General features: G+C 39.6%; 1 protein-coding gene across 6 annotated transcripts in view; it reads left to right on the top strand.

Moving 5' to 3' along the window:
• ENTPD4 (ectonucleoside triphosphate diphosphohydrolase 4) overlaps nucleotides 1–18,263 on the top strand; it is a 45,787-nt gene that overhangs the window by 9,718 nt on the left and 17,806 nt on the right. For all 6 annotated transcript variants that reach the window (XM_007104127.4, XM_055087326.1, XM_024130772.3 and 3 more), the window contains 4 exons: nucleotides 584–781; nucleotides 1,286–1,491; nucleotides 8,570–8,720; nucleotides 9,464–9,567. In XM_007104127.4, coding sequence (XP_007104189.1) covers nucleotides 584–781; nucleotides 1,286–1,491; nucleotides 8,570–8,720; nucleotides 9,464–9,567 — 659 coding nt within the window. The remainder of the gene's footprint in view (nucleotides 1–583; nucleotides 782–1,285; nucleotides 1,492–8,569; nucleotides 8,721–9,463; nucleotides 9,568–18,263) is intronic.

Raw genomic sequence — 18,263 nt, 5'->3', positions numbered from 1 at the left:
TATTTATTGACTGTTGCAGGGATGTTGTTAAAGATACTGTTTTTTCCCTTTTTCTCACGCAATCAGCACGGGAGAGATTGGCCTTGGGATTCAGTGTTAGAAAATCTTATTCCTCCCGGGCTGTTTATATGTTTCTGCTGTAACAGGCGGGGTTTTTGGTCGCTATCATGCTCAGCCACCTTTGCAGGCATTTCCTTATTACATGTGTTTCTGGGCTCTAAATTCAGCATCCTTAAACCTGGTTTCATTATAGATTTACTTATTTATCTTATTGAACTTATTCTTATAAGCTGTCTATAATTCTATTTTTGGAACAAAGCAGGGCACAAATAAAACTACTTAATACTCTCCAGAAAGGGGGAACACAGAAGTGTCATCAGGCCTTAATTCTTATTCATGTAATTTTATAATAACGAGTTACATAGCAAAATAGCAATGTGGAAGATGTCAGTATACCGATAACCTACCAGCAGGGAAGTAGGGGCAGCTCAAGCTGAATGTCTTAACTTTCAGATCAGTGGAGGTGAGCGGAGGCCTCTCTGGAGCAGACTGCTTTAGCTAAACCTGTCTTTTGAAATTTCAGGATTGGCATCTCCTGTCTTTTTCCGGCTTCCTGGCATTTCAGCATCTCTCCAGTGGGGTGTCCCCGAATTCTGAACACCAACTTACGCCAAATTATCGTCATTAGCATTCTGGCTGCTGCTGTTTCACTTTTATACTTTTCTGTTGTCATAATCCGAAATAAGTATGGGCGGCTCTCCAGAGATAAGAAGTTTCAAAGGTAGGAGGAAAAAACATTTGTTTTCTAGATGGGATGCCATACCTTCACGTTATGACTTCCAGACTTCAGGGATTTGGATGGAATTTAAGGAGCAGGTGGCTGGAGGAAGCAGATTTTGTACCGAACACAGCATAGCATGAAAAATTAAACTGTTTGAAATGGTTTAGTCATTTACCACCAAATCATAAGAGGATTTAAGCATAAGCTTCTCCTGTGATAACTTTAAGCTGATTTTTCAGTTAATGTTGATAGTTTGGAAATAGAGTTTTGCTTTTCAGAGCTTATTTGAACTTATTTAAAGGATTGATGAGTGTGTATCTGCTCTAGATTACTTTTATCACTATCACTTTTTTGTTTTCTTTTGACTTTTTAATCATTTGGCAGTTGTAAAAGTGTTACGGTGGTGCTACCACACAGCTTAGAGATCACTGATTTGGTGTTTGTTTATTGCATTATTGATAGTCTCTGTCTCATTAAAAGTATGTGTTTGTTTCTCTAAACAAGGTACTTGGCACGAGTTACTGACATTGAAGCTACAGACACCAATAACCCCAATGTGAACTATGGTATCGTGGTGGACTGTGGTAGCAGCGGGTCTCGGATATTTGTCTATTGCTGGCCAAGGCATAATGGCAATCCTCATGATCTGTTGGATATCAGGCAAATGCGGGATAAAAACCGAAAACCTGTGGTTATGAAAATAAAACCCGGTATGTAAATGATAAATATCTGACCGGTAACCAGGCTCTGCCTTTTCATCCTCTGTGCTGGCTTTCACGTCTTTCCCTTGCTCTCTGCAGTCATCACCCGTTCAGAGCTCACACCGGGACCCAGTTGATCTCCCTGTTGCACTCTGTTTTCCCTTTTCTATTCATCTTGCATAAGGTGACTAATACCTTCATAAAATAGCCTAACCCTTGTCTGTCTTTTTTGTTTCCTGCAGCATTTACCATAGTGCCTTTACTTACGGTGTCTGCTCAAATGTTTGCTAGTTGACATTAATTATGGAGGGATTGTTTTCTAGTTGGTAGCCCTTGGTCTCTATCCTTAATGACAAAGTAATTTCAGATAACTCATGGATATCTGTACTTGAATACATTGGTATGTATTTGTTATTTTTAAAAATTGTTATCCCAGTGCATTTCTCATCATCTAGGTTATTTAAGAAGAGTGACAGTAGAACTTAGAAGAGCTGATATCACTATGTCTAGTTTTAAAGATACTGTAATTTCTAAGTCATTGTGTTATGTAAAAATTGGGATTTGCCTTCGTCATTAGACAATTTAAATCAGTGGTTCTCAACCTTTTTCTGTATCTGTATCATTTCCACGGGCGGCACCGTTCTGTCAAGAGTGTTAGGAATGGAAGATCTCAGGAGTACCTTGAAATAGGCACCTTACGTCTTGATGGTTGATAATCACTGATGTGATTGGGCCATAGATCTTAATGGAGTTTCAGAACTTTTATTTCATGTAGTTAATGTGTTGAATAGTAAAATATTAAATAAAAAATTCTGAAGAATTTATCTTTGAATATATTAGAGAATGTTGACAAAAAATAGCTGTCATAGCTTATGAGCTCCCATTTCAAAAATATAAGTGAAAAAGAGGTTAGTTTTAACTGATAAGAAAACCTGTCCTCATAAAACAGTCTACCAGGACTGTAGACCTTTTGCATCCTACTCATTCTTCAGTGAATAAGTCAGTCCCACTTCTTTCTTCAGGCAACACTCGACAGGTTGACTGTTCTTTGAGGTTTGGGCAGCTTGGCACCAGCATATAGCTCAGAAAATTCAAAATCTCTACCTCATTTTTCAGGTTAAAGAGAGGGAACTTACTCTGAGTCTCTTGTATAAGCATTATTTTGATACCAGAGTACATTTCCATTAACATTTTTTAAAATTAATTAATATATTTTTGGGTGAGTTGGGTCTGTTGATGTGTGCAGGCTTTCTCTAGTTGCGGCGAGCGGGGGCTTCTCTTCGTTGTGGTGTGCAGGCTTCTCATTGCGGTGGCTTCTCGTTGCGGAGCACGGGCTCTAGGGTGCGCAGACTTCAGTAGTTGTGGCGCGCGGGCTCTAGAGCGCAGGCTTACTAGTTGTGGCGCACAGGCTTAGTTGCTCCGTGGCATGCGGGATCTTCCGGGACCAGGGCTTGAACATGTGTCCCCTGCATTGGCAGGCGGATTCTTAACCACTGCACCACCAGGGAAGCCCCCATGAACATTTTTTTAAAGTTATTCATAGAAGATCATTTTCTCTGTAAGTCTTAGTGAATGACTTTTAGTTTTCTATTTTCCCATTTCTTACATTTTTATGTGTGTCTAAATCTAGAAACATTCTCAGAGTTAAAGTAATATTGACCAAATAAATTCACCAGAAAAATAAAACTCTGTAAAGCACTTTGCATTTCATCTGGCTTCACATCCCAGGTTCCATCAGTGATTACCTGCTCTCATGGAATAAGGTGAAAACTTTCATGCCTTGGAGTTGTCCCCTGAGAACAAGGGGTAGCTACAACAGCATCCGAGGGTACACACGAGAATCTCATTAAAATCAGGCTGAATATGATTCTCTTTGATGCTACAGGAAATGTTTGAAGTGGAAATTCAGGTACCTTTTTATAGTACTTCTCTGTCCTGAAGCATGGGCTCTTGTGTATAGCATTATAGCAAAGCTCTAGAAATTTCCTTACTTAATAGATTCTGGACAGTTTTGGGCTTGGTGTCCATTGAAATGGCATTGTATGTGGAGTCCAAAAAATCTGGCTTTTAGTTTGCCTGATGCTGATTGCTTTGACAGATCGCTTAATCTTTCTGAGTCTACAATTTCCTAATCTGTGAAATAAATTTTGGACTTCTAAAATCCCCCTCAGCTTTAATGTTGTAGGCTAAATGACAGCTGGAAATAGTCATTCACTTATGTACTCATTCAACAAGTATTTGTTGAGCACCTGCTATTTGCCAAGAGACCGTGTCAGGTGCTGAGAATAAATTTGAACAAGACACAGTTTGTGCCCTCAAGAAACTTCCAGTTGAAATGAGACAGGCAAGTAAATAGGTAGTTTCGATGAGGTGGAATGAGTGCTCCACCGAGAGGTAGGGGTAAGCATGGAATGTAATGAGAGCTCGCCTTGCCTTCAGAGTCCTGTTAGGGAGGACTTCCAGAGAGGGCATAGCTCAGTGGGTGAGCGGGAGTCAGCCAGGTGAAGGGGTGGGGGGAGGGAGGCAGTCAAAGAGAAGCCTCTTCCTGGTGGAGCTGCAGGGGCCCTAAGGCCAGAGTATGATGCATTACAGAAATTTTATGCAGTCTAGTTGAAGCCAAATGGAAAGAATGTGGCAAGAGATGGGGTAGGTGAGTGCTCAGGGCACATTATGCTGTTCTAGAGCTGAGCTTTATCTGGAGGGCATTGAGGAGCCACCAGAGGATCTCAGACCAGGAAGTTCTCAGACCACAGAGAGTGGTTGGGGATTGCCAGGACTTGAGAGTAGGATGTGCTGCAGCAGGCTGGCAGAGGCTGGTGGTGTCCAGCAGAGATGAGAAGTGAAATAGTGTGAGCAGAGCCAAGGATAGGCGATCAGTGAAACCCAGAACACACGTTGGGGTGAGGGAGAGGGGTTTTACCCAGGATACTGGCTGGGGCTGCTAAGGTAGGTCACGAGCAGTAAGAGCCAGGTTTATAGTGGAAGTTGAGTTTGGGTTTGCATATGTTGCTGTGAGGATAAGCACATGGCTGTGTCCAGTGGACAGTTACTACATACTGATCTGGAGGTTGGGGAAGAGAGCTGGATGGCTGCGATTAAGATTTGGAGATCTGAGGCATAGATGGTGATGGCCGCCATGGGAGTGAGTGAACTTGCTGAGGACAGTGGGGGCATGTTTCTCAAGGGCAAGGATGAGCTCATGTGCAGCTGATCCCAAGTGTCTGACACACAATAGTTGCTCAATTAGGTCTGTGATGACTGAGAAGAGAGCATAGGACTGAACAGGTAGTACCACCATCACTTACAGCCGAGACACTGTGGAAGGAGTTGCCAGAGGGATAGGGAAAAACTAGGAGTGTATGGTGTGTAGTGTGAATTGCTCTCAAATTAGCCTCATTAAAAAAGCATAACTTTTTTTTCTTCTGTACCTCTTAATCTCCTACCCTTATCTTGCCCCTCCCCCTCCCCTCTCCCCACTGGTAACCACTGGTTTGTTCTCTATATCTGTGAGTCTGTTTCTTTTTTTTTATATTCACTAGTTGTAGCTACAACAGCATCCGAGGGTACACACGAGAATCTCATTAAAATCAGGCTGAATATGATTCTCTTTGATGCTACAGGAAATGTTTGAAGTGGAAATTCAGGTACCTTTTTATAGTACTTCTCTGTCCTGAAGCATGGGCTCTTGTGTATAGCATTATAGCAAAGCTCTAGAAATTTCCTTACTTAATAGATTCTGGACAGTTTTGGGCTTGGTGTCCATTGAAATGGCATTGTATGTGGAGTCCAAAAAATCTGGCTTTTAGTTTGCCTGATGCTGATTGCTTTGACAGATCGCTTAATCTTTCTGAGTCTACAATTTCCTAATCTGTGAAATAAATTTTGGACTTCTAAAATCCCCCTCAGCTTTAATGTTGTAGGCTAAATGACAGCTGGAAATAGTCATTCACTTATGTACTCATTCAACAAGTATTTGTTGAGCACCTGCTATTTGCCAAGAGACCGTGTCAGGTGCTGAGAATAAATTTGAACAAGACACAGTTTGTGCCCTCAAGAAACTTCCAGTTGAAATGAGACAGGCAAGTAAATAGGTAGTTTCGATGAGGTGGAATGAGTGCTCCACCGAGAGGTAGGGGTAAGCATGGAATGTAATGAGAGCTCGCCTTGCCTTCAGAGTCCTGTTAGGGAGGACTTCCAGAGAGGGCATAGCTCAGTGGGTGAGCGGGAGTCAGCCAGGTGAAGGGGTGGGGGGAGGGAGGCAGTCAAAGAGAAGCCTCTTCCTGGTGGAGCTGCAGGGGCCCTAAGGCCAGAGTATGATGCATTACAGAAATTTTATGCAGTCTAGTTGAAGCCAAATGGAAAGAATGTGGCAAGAGATGGGGTAGGTGAGTGCTCAGGGCACATTATGCTGTTCTAGAGCTGAGCTTTATCTGGAGGGCATTGAGGAGCCACCAGAGGATCTCAGACCAGGAAGTTCTCAGACCACAGAGAGTGGTTGGGGATTGCCAGGACTTGAGAGTAGGATGTGCTGCAGCAGGCTGGCAGAGGCTGGTGGTGTCCAGCAGAGATGAGAAGTGAAATAGTGTGAGCAGAGCCAAGGATAGGCGATCAGTGAAACCCAGAACACACGTTGGGGTGAGGGAGAGGGGTTTTACCCAGGATACTGGCTGGGGCTGCTAAGGTAGGTCACGAGCAGTAAGAGCCAGGTTTATAGTGGAAGTTGAGTTTGGGTTTGCATATGTTGCTGTGAGGATAAGCACATGGCTGTGTCCAGTGGACTGTTACTACATACTGATCTGGAGGTTGGGGAAGAGAGCTGGATGGCTGCGATTAAGATTTGGAGATCTGAGGCATAGATGGTGATGGCCGCCATGGGAGTGAGTGAACTTGCTGAGGACAGTGGGGGCATGTTTCTCAAGGGCGAGGATGAGCTCATGTGCAGCTGATCCCAAGTGTCTGACACACAATAGTTGCTCAATTAGGTCTGTGATGACTGAGAAGAGAGCATAGGACTGAACAGGTAGTACCACCATCACTTACAGCCGAGACACTGTGGAAGGAGTTGCCAGAGGGATAGGGAAAAACTAGGAGTGTATGGTGTGTAGTGTGAATTGCTCTCAAATTAGCCTCATTAAAAAAGCATAACTTTTTTTTCTTCTGTACCTCTTAATCTCCTACCCTTATCTTGCCCCTCCCCCTCCCCTCTCCCCACTGGTAACCACTGGTTTGTTCTCTATATCTGTGAGTCTGTTTCTTTTTTTTTATATTCACTAGTTTGTTGTATTTTTTAGATTCCACAAATAAGTGATAATAAACAGTATTTGTCTTTCTCTGCCTGACTTATTTCACTAAGCATGATACCCTACAGGTGCACCCATGTTGTTGTTGCAAATGGCAAAATTTTATTCTTTTTTCTGGCTGAGTAGTATTCCATTGCATACACATACCACATACACATACCACATCTTTATCTGTTGATGGACACTTAGGTTGCTTCCATATCTTGGCAATTGTAAATAATGCTGCTGTGAAAATTGGGGTGCATGTATCTTTTCTAATAGTGTTTTTGTTTCCTTCAGATATATACCCAGGAGTGGAATTGCTGGATCATATGGTGGTTCTGTTTCTAGTTTTTGGAGGACCCTCCATACTGTTTTCTGCAGTGGCAACATCAATTTACATTCCCACCAACAGTGTACAAGGGTTCTCTTATCTCTAAATCCTTGCCAATATTTTTTGTTCATGGTCTTTTTGATGATATCCATTCTGACAGGTGTGAGGTGATATCTCATTGTGGTTTTGATTTGCATTTCCCTGATGATTAGCGATGTTGATCATCTTTTCATGTGCCTGTTGGCCATCTATCTGTATGTCTTCTTTGGAAAAATGTCTCTGCAGGTCTTCTGACCATTTGTTAATCAGGTTGTTTGCTTTTTGTTATATTGAGTTGTATGAGCTGTTTATATATGTTGGATATTAACTCCTTATTGGTCATATCACTTGCAAATATTTTCTCCCTTTCAGTAGGTTGTCTTTTTTGTTTTGTCGATGGTTTCCTTTTCTGTGCAAGAGCTTTTATGTTTAATTAGGTTGCATTTGTTTATTTTTGCTTTCCTTTCCTCTGCCTTAGGAGACAGCTCCAAAAAAAATATTGCTACTTTTTATGTCAAAGAGTGTTCTGCCTATGTTTTCTCTAGGAGCTTTATGGTTTCTAGTCTGACATTTAGGTCTTTAATCAATTTTGAGTTTATTTTTGTAGATGGTGTTAGAAAATGTTCTAATTTCATTCTTTTACATGTAGCTGTCCAGTTTTCCCAGCACCATTCACTGATGAGACTATCTTTTCTTCATTGTATATTCTTGCCTCCTTTGTTGTAGATTAGGCGACTGTAAGTGCGTGGGTTTATTTCTGAGCTCTCTATTCTGTTCCATTGATCTATATGTCTGGTTTTGTGCTGGTACCATGCTGTTTTGATTACTGTAGGTTTGTAATATAGTCTGAAGTCAGGGAGTGTAATACCACCAGTTCTTTTCTTTCTCGGGTTTGTTTTGGTTGTTCGGATTCTTCTGTGTTTCCATACAAATTTTTAAATTACTTGTTCTAGTTCTGTGAAAAATGATAGGGATTGCATTGAATCTGTAGATTGCCTTAGGTAGTATGGTCATTTTAACAGTATTAATTCTTCCAGTCTCAGAACACAGTATTATCTTTCCATCTGTCTGTGTTGTCTTCAGTTTCTTTCATCAGTGTCTTATAGTTTTCAGAATACAGGTCTTTTACTTCCTTAAGTAGGTTTATTCCTAGGTATTTTGTTCTTTTTGATGTGATGGTAAATGGGATTGTTTCCGTAATTTCTCTTCCTGATAGTTCGTTGTTAGTGTATAGAAATGCAACAGATTTCTGTATGTTTATTTTGTATCCGGCAACTTTATCAAGTTCATTGATGAGCTCTAGTAGTTTTTGGTGGCGTCTTTAGGATTTTCTATGTGTAGTATCATGTCATCTGCAAACAGTGACAGTTTATGAAGAAGCATACCTTATAAGCTAAAGTATCTACTTGTTAACATGAGTGTCCTTTTTCTGTAGGCATTTCAGAGTTTGCTACCTCTCCAGAGAAAGTCAGTGATTACATTTCTCCACTCTTGAACTTCGCTGCAGAGCATGTACCACGGGCAAAACACAAAGAGACCCCTCTCTACATTCTCTGCACAGCTGGAATGAGAATCCTCCCCGAAAGGTGATCCTTCCCACGAGGGCAGGGCCAGCCAGCCTGGTGGTGGTATTGGCTGTGGTGGGTTTTCTCCCTCTTCATCCCCCTCATCTCCCTCCTCCTTGTCTTCCTCTACCATCATCATCATCTAAAGGAAGACATTAAAAATTCTTTTTTCAAATCTGGAGTAGTACCAGACCTATTCCCTTAGTCAGAACTCACCAAATATCTTTTAATGTACTTATTTATGACTATAAATAGTAAAGTTGTCATTAAAAAAAACTGATTTTCTGTTTTATTAGTTTAAGGATTGTTTGCAGTTGTAGTTTTACATCTCAGAATCACATAATTTACACAGCTTCTGAAAATTCCTTCTTTTTTTTTTAAACATCTTTATTGGAGTATAATTGCTTTACAATGTTGTGTTAGTTTCTGCTGTATAACAAAGTGAATCAGCTATATGTATACGTATATCCCCATATCTCCTCCCTCTTGCGTCTCCCTCCCACCCTCCCTATCCCACCCCTCTAGGTGGTCACAAAGCACAGAGCTGATCTCCCTGTGCTATGCGGCTGCTTCCCACTAGCTGTCTATTTTACATGAAAATTCCTTCTTAAAATAAACAGTCTTTTCAATGAACTGCTTTGGTTTTAAAATTTATTTTTTTCACATAAGATATACCAGAGCCATAGGGTTTTTTTTTTTCTTTCTAAAACAGAAAAATTCAGGATATAATATATTGATATGTAAATTTTTGGATTGTCTTACAGTCAACAGAAAGCCATTCTAGAAGACCTTCTGACTGACATCCCCGTGCACTTCGACTTTCTGTTTTCTGACTCTCATGCAGAAGTAATTTCAGGGAAACAAGAAGGTTGGTATGTTAGTCTTCAACTTGATATTTGTGAAGCTATTCCTTTAAGTCCTCCCCATCTTCCTCATGTACACTTTATTAAATTACTCTTAACATCTTAAAATTTAGGAAACCATGCCTTCAAATATTATAATTTTTTAATGGAAAAACCAGTTTCTTACCTGACTGGTCTTTATAATCCAAACATTAAGCCATTAAAAAAATAACTTGGTTTGTCTTCATCACATTTAGGAAGTATATTTTGGACTTGTTTTGATAGAAAAGCTTTGTGTTCCTTGCCTAAGTTATACAGCTTTCTGGAATTATGATAATTACTGAACTGTTGGAACCTTCTACTGATTTACTTGTTAGGAAGGGGAAATTATTCTTGACTTTGATACACTGAGGAAATGTTCTGTTTTCAAAGAAATAATTCTACTTGAGAATGAAAGGGCAAGTCACTGAAATTATTTGGGGAATAGCGTGCTAGAAATGGAGACCAAAAAGCATTTAATTTAAAATCATCTATCATTTCGCCAGTAATTGGACAAAATTCACATATTGCCATCAAGCTGTTTATTGACAAGTAAGGTACACAGTTAGCTGCTTATATAAGGCAGTTTTAGATGCAATAAGGAAGATAAGGAAAAACTATCATGGAAATTTGAAAGAAGAAGACTTTTTTTTTTCCTAACTAGGGGCATCATGGAGAAAGTGACGTTTGAACTGGGCCTCAAGGGATAATTATAAACACAGCATGCCAAATCATGGTAAAGCTAGGACTCTGAGAGAGGGATACGAAGCTCATTCTAGGCAGAAGAAATGATTTGAGTCAACACAGGTCGGAAAAGCTGCACTATGGACAGAGGAATAAAAATATTTTAATTTGGTGGGATGATGGCCCTTTCAAAAGGTTGTGGTAATATTAAAAGTTGGACAGGTCTTGGTGATGTCAGCATCATGGTGGCGTGCATGGTTCCTTTTCTCTCTCCCCTTTGATTTACAACTAATTGGACATCCACAACCAAAAAAAAATGCCTCTGCACAGCACACTAGGACACTCAAGAAATCAACTCATCAGTGCCCAAGAAAATGGGTGGATTGGACCTCAGAGGAGGCTACAGAGCCAGGCCAGGAGCAGCAGGCGTGGCAGTGGGCCAGCACGACCTCTGGCAGAGGAGGTGGAGGGTGAAGGTGGTAAGCTGGGGTGGGGAGTTTACCTGGCTGAGTACTGCAGCTGGAGGGATTCTGTGAGGAGAGACCACAGCAACTGGGGGCAGAGAAAGAAAAGAGAGGAAGGCAGAGAGAGCTGAAGGAATAAGTTTCTTGCTGTCTGCCCTGGGATTCTAGCAAGAGGACAGCCCACAGACCTCTGGGACTCCCCCGCCTCCACTCAAGGATCCTCTTCTGGGCTATGGCACTCCCAAAGCCCCAGGTGCTAAGCACACATCTCCCCAACTCTGTCACCATCCATTTTTTTCCCTTTCCACTGGCTTTTTTTATGTTCCTACTCCCAACGTTAGTGATGAGTCAGCTCAGGTAAGAAAAACCAAAAACTTGTGCTGTAGTGCCACCTTCTAGAAAACAAAACAAAGGCTTCTAGTGACCAGTGTGTTGAATTGTTAGAATGATAGTAAACAAAGCTTTACTTAAATAGGAAAGTCATTTGCTACTTCAAATGCAGTGACAGAGGCACTTTTCATCAAACACTATGAAAAATCAAAGCAGTGTGGTATCACAAAAAGAAGAAAAACACTTTCCTAGCAACAGAACTTAAAGACATGGAATATTGCAATCTAACTGGTAAAGAATTCAAAATAGCTATTAGGAAGAAATTCAATGAGGTACGAGAAAACTCAGAAAGGCAGTACAGTGATCTCAGGAATAAAATTTTCAAACAGAAAATTTAGCAAAGAGATTGAAATTCTAAAAAAGAACCAAACAAATTCTAGAGCTGAAGAACTCAATAAATGAGATGAAGAATGCATTAACAAGCATTGAAAGTAGAGCACATCAGATGAAGAGAGAACAAGTGAGCTCAAGGGTAGGAATATAGAAACGTTTCAGGTGGAAGAGGAGAGAGAACTAAGATTTTTAAAAAGTGGAGAAACCCTATGAAAACTATCAGGCTTCATTAGAAAAGCCAATGTAAGATGAATGGATATCCTAGAAGGAGAAGAGAGAGAGTAGGGAGCAGTGAGAATTCAGAGATATAATAGCTGAGAACTTCCCAAACTTGAGGAAGGAACTGGATATACAAGTCCAAAAGCTGATGGAACACTTCGTTATTTCAACACGAAAGACCTTATCCAAGACACATTATATTAAAACTGTCCAAAGTCAGTGATGAAAAAATTTTAGATGCAGCCAGGGAAAAAAAGACAGTAACCTACAAAAAAACCCCGTTAGGCTATCACCAGAGTTCTCTGGAGAAACGCTATAGGCCAGGAGTGGAATGACATATTCAAAGTATTGAAAGATAAAAATTGCCAACCAAGAATACTCTATCCAGTAAAAGTTATCCTTCAGATATGAAGGAGAAGTAAAGGCTTTTCCAGATAAACAAAAGCTGAGGGAGTTCACCACCACTAGACTACAAAAAATGTGGAAAGGAGCTCTTCAAGCTGAAGTGAAAAGATGAAAGTACACAGAACTCTGATTAAGGTGATAAATGGAATTAGAAAACTAACTCTTTTTTAGAATAGTGTATTAAACAATTATAGCATAAAGGTTAAAGGAAAAGAGCATTAAGAATAACTATAGGTACTACAACTTGGTAACAAAATTGCAGCATAAAAAGAATTTGTGACATGAAAAATATAAAAGGGGAAAAGTAAAAGGATGGGACCTTTACAGGTGAATGAAGATAAATTGTTATCAGCAGAAAAAGGACTATTTGTGAGATATTTTATGTAAACCTCTTGGTAACCACAGAGTAAAAATCCGAACAGAGATAAGTAACATAAAAAAGGGGGAAACTAAGCAAATCACCATGGAAAACCCTGAACTTTCAAAGGTATACAGAAACAGAAGGAAAAAGAAACAATGGAGAGACAACCAGAAGGCAAAAGATTAAATGGCAATAGTAAATCCTTACACATAAATAATTACTCTAAATGTAAATAGATTGGGCTCACCAATCAAAAGGCACAGAATGACTGGATGGATCAAAAAAAAAAAAAATGACCCAACTATACACTGTCTACAGGAGACTCATTTCCTCTCTACAGACACACATAGGCTCAAAGTGGAAGGATAAAAGATGATATTCCAAGCAAATAGAAACCAAAAGAAAGCTGACATAGTTATATCAGACAAAATAGACTTCTAGACAAAAAGGATAACAGGTATCAAAGAAGATCCTTATATAATGACAAAGAGGTCAATACATCAAGGAGATATAACAATTGTAAATGTATATGCTCCCAACAGCTGAGCACCGAAATATATTAAGCAAATACTGACAGGTCTTAGGGGAGAAGTCGACAAAAATACAACATTAGTAAGGGCTTCAGTACCTCACTATCATCAATGGATAGATTGTCCACACAGAAAATCAACAAGGAAACATTGGAATTGAACCAGGACAAGCAAACTTAACAGACATATACAAAACAATCCATCCAACAGCAACCGAATACACATTCTTCTCAAGTGCACATGGAACATTCTCCAGGATAGATCATGTGAGAGGACACAAAACAAATGTTAGCAAACTTAAGAAGATTGAAATCATACCAACTATCTTTTCTGACCACAATGGTATAAAACAAAAAATCGGCAACATGAAGAAAGCTGGAAAATCTACAAATACGTGAAAACTAAACAGCATACTTCTCAACAACCAGTGTGTCAAAGAAGAAATCAAAATCAAAAGAGAAATTTAAAAATTACAGTAAGTCCCCTACACATGAATGAGTTCCATTCCGAGAGCATGTTCCTAAGTCCAGTTTGTTCATAAGTCCAACAAGGTTAGCACAGGTACCCAACTAACACAATCAGCTCTATAGTACTGTACTGTAATAGGTTTATAATACTTTTCACACAAATAATACATAAAAAACAACAAACAAAAAATAAAGAACATTTTAAATCTTACAATATAGTACCTTGAAAAGCAGTAGTATGGTACAACAGCTGGCATACAGGGGCTGGCATGGAGTGAACAGGCAAGAAGAGTTCCTGACTGGAGTAGGGAGAGGGGGTGGGAGATGGTAGAGCTGAAGGATTGTCAGCAATAGGAGACAGAGGGCAAGCTGCAATTTCACTCACATCTGACATTGATGGCACAGGTTTTGGGCTTGAAATAAAAATACTATACTACTGTATTCCATACAGTACTGTGCAGTAAAGTGCACAAAAGCACAGCTACTTGTAAAGGATGCACACACATGGCGGTGTATGCCAGACATGTGAATTAACTTATGTGATTGGACATGCGAATGCATGCTCACATCTTTGAAAGTTTGCAACTTGAAGGTTTGTAGGTAGGGGACTTACTGTATCTCAGAACAAATGAAAATGGAAATACAACATATCAAATATTATGGGATGCAGCAAAGGCAGTTCTGAGAGGAGAATTTATAGCGATAAATGCATATATTAAGAAATTAGAAAGAGTTCAAACAACCTAACTTTGCACCTTAAGGAACTAGAAAATGAAGACCAAATTAAGCCAGAAGTTAGCAGAAGGAAAGAAATAATAAAGGTTAGAGCAGAAATAAATGAAACAGAGACCAGAAAAACAATAGAAAGGATTAACGAAACTAAGAGCTGGTTCTTTGAAAAGATAAACAAAATTGACAAACCTTTAGCCAGACTAAGAAAAAAAAGACTCCAAGTTAGAAATGAAAGAGGAGACATTACGACTGATATTACGGAAATACATAGAATCACGAGACTACTATGAACAATTATATGCCAATAAATTACATAAGCCAGAAGAAACGGATACATTTCTAGAAACACACAACCTTCCAAGACTGAATCAGGAAATAGGAAATCTGACCAGACTGGTAATCAGTGAAGAGATTGAATTGGTAATCAAAAAAACTTCAACACAGAAAATTCCAGGACCAGATGGCTTCACTGGAGAATTCTACCAAGCATTTAAAGAAAACATCAATCCTCCTCAAACTCTTCCAGAAAGGAGCAGGGAATACTCCAAACTCATTCTACAAAGCCAGCATGACCTTGACACCAAAACCACATAAAGATACCACAAGAAGAGAAAACTATAGACGAACATCCTGATAAATATAGCTGCAAAAATTCTCGACAAATCAGCAAAATATTAGCAAACTGAATTCAAGAACACCTTAAGAGGATTATACACCATGACCAAGTGGGATTTATCCCTGGGATACAAGGATGATTCAACATATGCAAATCAGTAAATGTTAATACATCAATAAAATGAAAGATAAAAATCACTTCATCTCAACAGATGCAGAAAAAGCATTTGACAAAATACAGCATCCTTTCATGGTAAAACAAACAAACAAGCAAAAACCCTTAAAAAATCAGGTGTAGAAGGAACATACCTCAACATATTAAGGGCCACATATGACAAACTCACAGCTAACATTATACTCAATGGAGAAAAACCAAAAGTATTTCCTCCAAGATCAGGAATAAGACAAAGATGCCCACTCTCATTACTCCTATTCAATATAATATTGGAAGTCCTAGCTACAGCAGTTAGGCAAAGCAAAGAAATACATCTAAATTAGAAAAGAAGTAAAATCATCACTATTTGCTGATGATATGTTCATATATAAAGAAAATCCTAAAAACACAGTCAAAAATATTGGTTAATTGTTGCATTAATCAACTATTTCATTAAAGTGGCAGGATGCAAAATCAACATACAGAAATTAGTTGCATTCCTTTATGCTAATGATGAAGCATCTAAAAAAGAAATCTAGAAGATGATCGCAGTCACAGAAGCACTAAAAATGTAAAATACTTGGGAATAAATTTAACCAAGGAAGTGAAAGATCTGTACAATGAAAACTAAACGACTTTGCTGAAAGAAATCAAAGCCATAAACAAATGGAAAGATGTCCCGTGTTCATGGATCAGAAGAATTGATATCGTTAAAATGGCCATACTACTCAAAGCCATCTACAGATTGAGTGCAATCCCCGTGAAAATACCAAAGACATTCTTCACAGAAATAGAAGAAACAATCCTAAAATTTGTGTGGAACCACAAAGGACCCTGAATAGCCAAAGCAATCCTGAGAAAAAAGAACAAAGCCAATCAGGCATCTGGGTTTCAAACTATACTGCAAAGCCATAGTAATAAAAATAGTATGGTGCTGGCACAAAAATAGACATAGCAACCAATGGAACAGTTCAGAGCCTGGAATTAAATTCGGGCATATATGGTCAACTACTGTTTGACAAGGGAGCCAAGAAAGCTCAAAGGATAAAAAACAGTCTCTTCAACAGATGATGCTGGGAAAACTGGAGAAACACATGCAGAGCAATGAAATTGGACCCCTGTCTCACACCATTCACAAAAATTAACTCAAAACAGATCAAAGACTTAAACATAAGACTCAAAACCATACAACTTCAGTAAGAAAGGAAGAAGCTCATCTATTGGTCATGGCAATGTTTTTTTTGGATATGACACCAAAAGCACAAACAACAAAAGCAAAAATCAACAAGTGGGCTACATCAAACTCAGAAACTTCTGTACAGCAAAAGAAATAATTAACAAAATGAAAAGACAACCTACAGAATAGGAGAAACTTTTTGCAAACCATCTATCATGTAAGTGGTTACTATCCAAAATATATAGAGAACTTATACAACTTAATAACAACAACCCAAAAAATCTGGTTTAAAAATGGGCAGGGTTTCCCTGGTGGCGCAGTGGTTGAGAGTCCGCCTGCCGATGCAGGGGACACGGGTTCGTGCCCTGGGCCGGGAAGATCCCACATGCCGCGGAGCGGCTGGACCCGTGAGCCATGGCCACTGAGCCTGTGCTCCGCAACGGGAGAGGCCACAACAGTGAGAGGCTCGCGTAACGCAAAAAAAAAAAAAAAAAAAAAAAAATGGGCAGAAGAACTAAGACATTTTCAAAAGAGTGTGTCAAAATGGCCAACAGGCATATGAAAAGATGCTCCACATCACTAATCATCAGGCAAACACAAATCAAACCCACAGTGAGCTATCACCTCACACCTGTTAGGAGACAACAGGTGCTGGTGAGAATGTGATGAAAAGGGAACGCTTATACATTGTTGGTGGGAATGAAAATTTGTCCAACACTATGGAAAACAGTATGGAGGTTCCTCAATAAAATAAGTTCTCAATAAAAATAGGGCTACCATACGATCCACCAATTCCATTTCTGGATATATTCCCAAAGGGAATGAAAATAGAATTTTGACAAGATGCATGTACTCCCATGTTTATTGAAGCATTATTCACAATAGCCAAGATACGGAAACAACCCAAATGTTCATCAACAGACAGATGGATAAAAAAAGATGTGGTGGATATACACAATGGAATCTTATTCAACCATGAGAAAGGAGGAAGGATATCCTGCTGTTTTTGACAACATGGATGGACCTTGAGCACATTATGCTGAGCGAGATAAGTCAGAGAAAGACAAGTACTGTATCATATCACTTATTTGTGGAATCTGAAAAAGTCCAATGTGTAAAAAGACAGTAAAATGTTGGTTACTAGGGGATGGGGTCAGGAGATAAGATTGATGCTGTTCAAGGGTAGAAACTTGTAACAGTGGGTAAATAAGCCATAGAGACTTAATGCGCAGTGTAGTGAATATAGACAATAATACTGTACTATAATGATGTAATGTGATAATAATATCGCTACAAGGGCAATCATATTACGATATATAAACGTATCAAAGTAACACACTGTACCCCTTAATTTACACAATGTTACATGCCAAATTTATTCAATTAAAAACAAGTTAGACAGGTCTCGAATTGTTGGGCTGTGGAGTTTGGTCTTTGTTCTGTAGATCAGCCCAGCAGAGGATAGCATGGGTTGGAGTGGGAGAGTAGGGGCAGGAAAGTCAATTCAGTCTCTGTACCAGCTTAAATCAAGGCAGTAATGAAAATGGGTGATGATCCGATGTAGAAAATGTTATAAAAAGAGAATCAGACTTGGGAACTGAGTGAAAGTGTGAGATAAAAGAATGGAAGGGTTAGAGTTCACTTGTCTTTAAAACCTTGTACTTGATAGGTTTAACCTCATAAAAAGTGAAAACTCCAGTATTTCAAAACAACCTATAAATTTCAAAGGAACAGGAGTGCCTAGGGAATTATATTTTCAACCCACACAAATGGTATGAAACTACAAAATTAAAAGCTGAGGGCTTCCCTGGTGGCGCAGTGGTTGCGCGTCCGCCTGCCGATGCAGGGGAACCGGGTTCGCGCCCCGTTATGGGAGGATCCCACATGCCGCGGAGCGGCTGGGCCCGTGAGCCATGGCCGCTGAGCCCGTGAGCCATGGCCGCTGAGCCTGCGCGTCCGGAGCCTGTGCTCCGCAACGGGAGAGGCCACAACAGAGGGAGGCCCGCATACCACAAAAAAAAAAAAAAAAAAAAAAAAAAAGCTGAGAGTTCTTGGAAAACCACTAGGAAAAGGTAATACCTCAATAGAAATGTATTTTTTCAGATAATGTTTTCACAGCTTATCAGGGAATGAAATAAATGTTTGCACTGAC

Source organism: Physeter macrocephalus, chromosome 9 (assembly GCF_002837175.3).
Source record: "Physeter macrocephalus isolate SW-GA chromosome 9, ASM283717v5, whole genome shotgun sequence".
Taxonomy (NCBI): domain Eukaryota; kingdom Metazoa; phylum Chordata; class Mammalia; order Artiodactyla; family Physeteridae; genus Physeter; species Physeter macrocephalus.
This window is presented reverse-complemented; position numbering and strand designations above follow the sequence as displayed.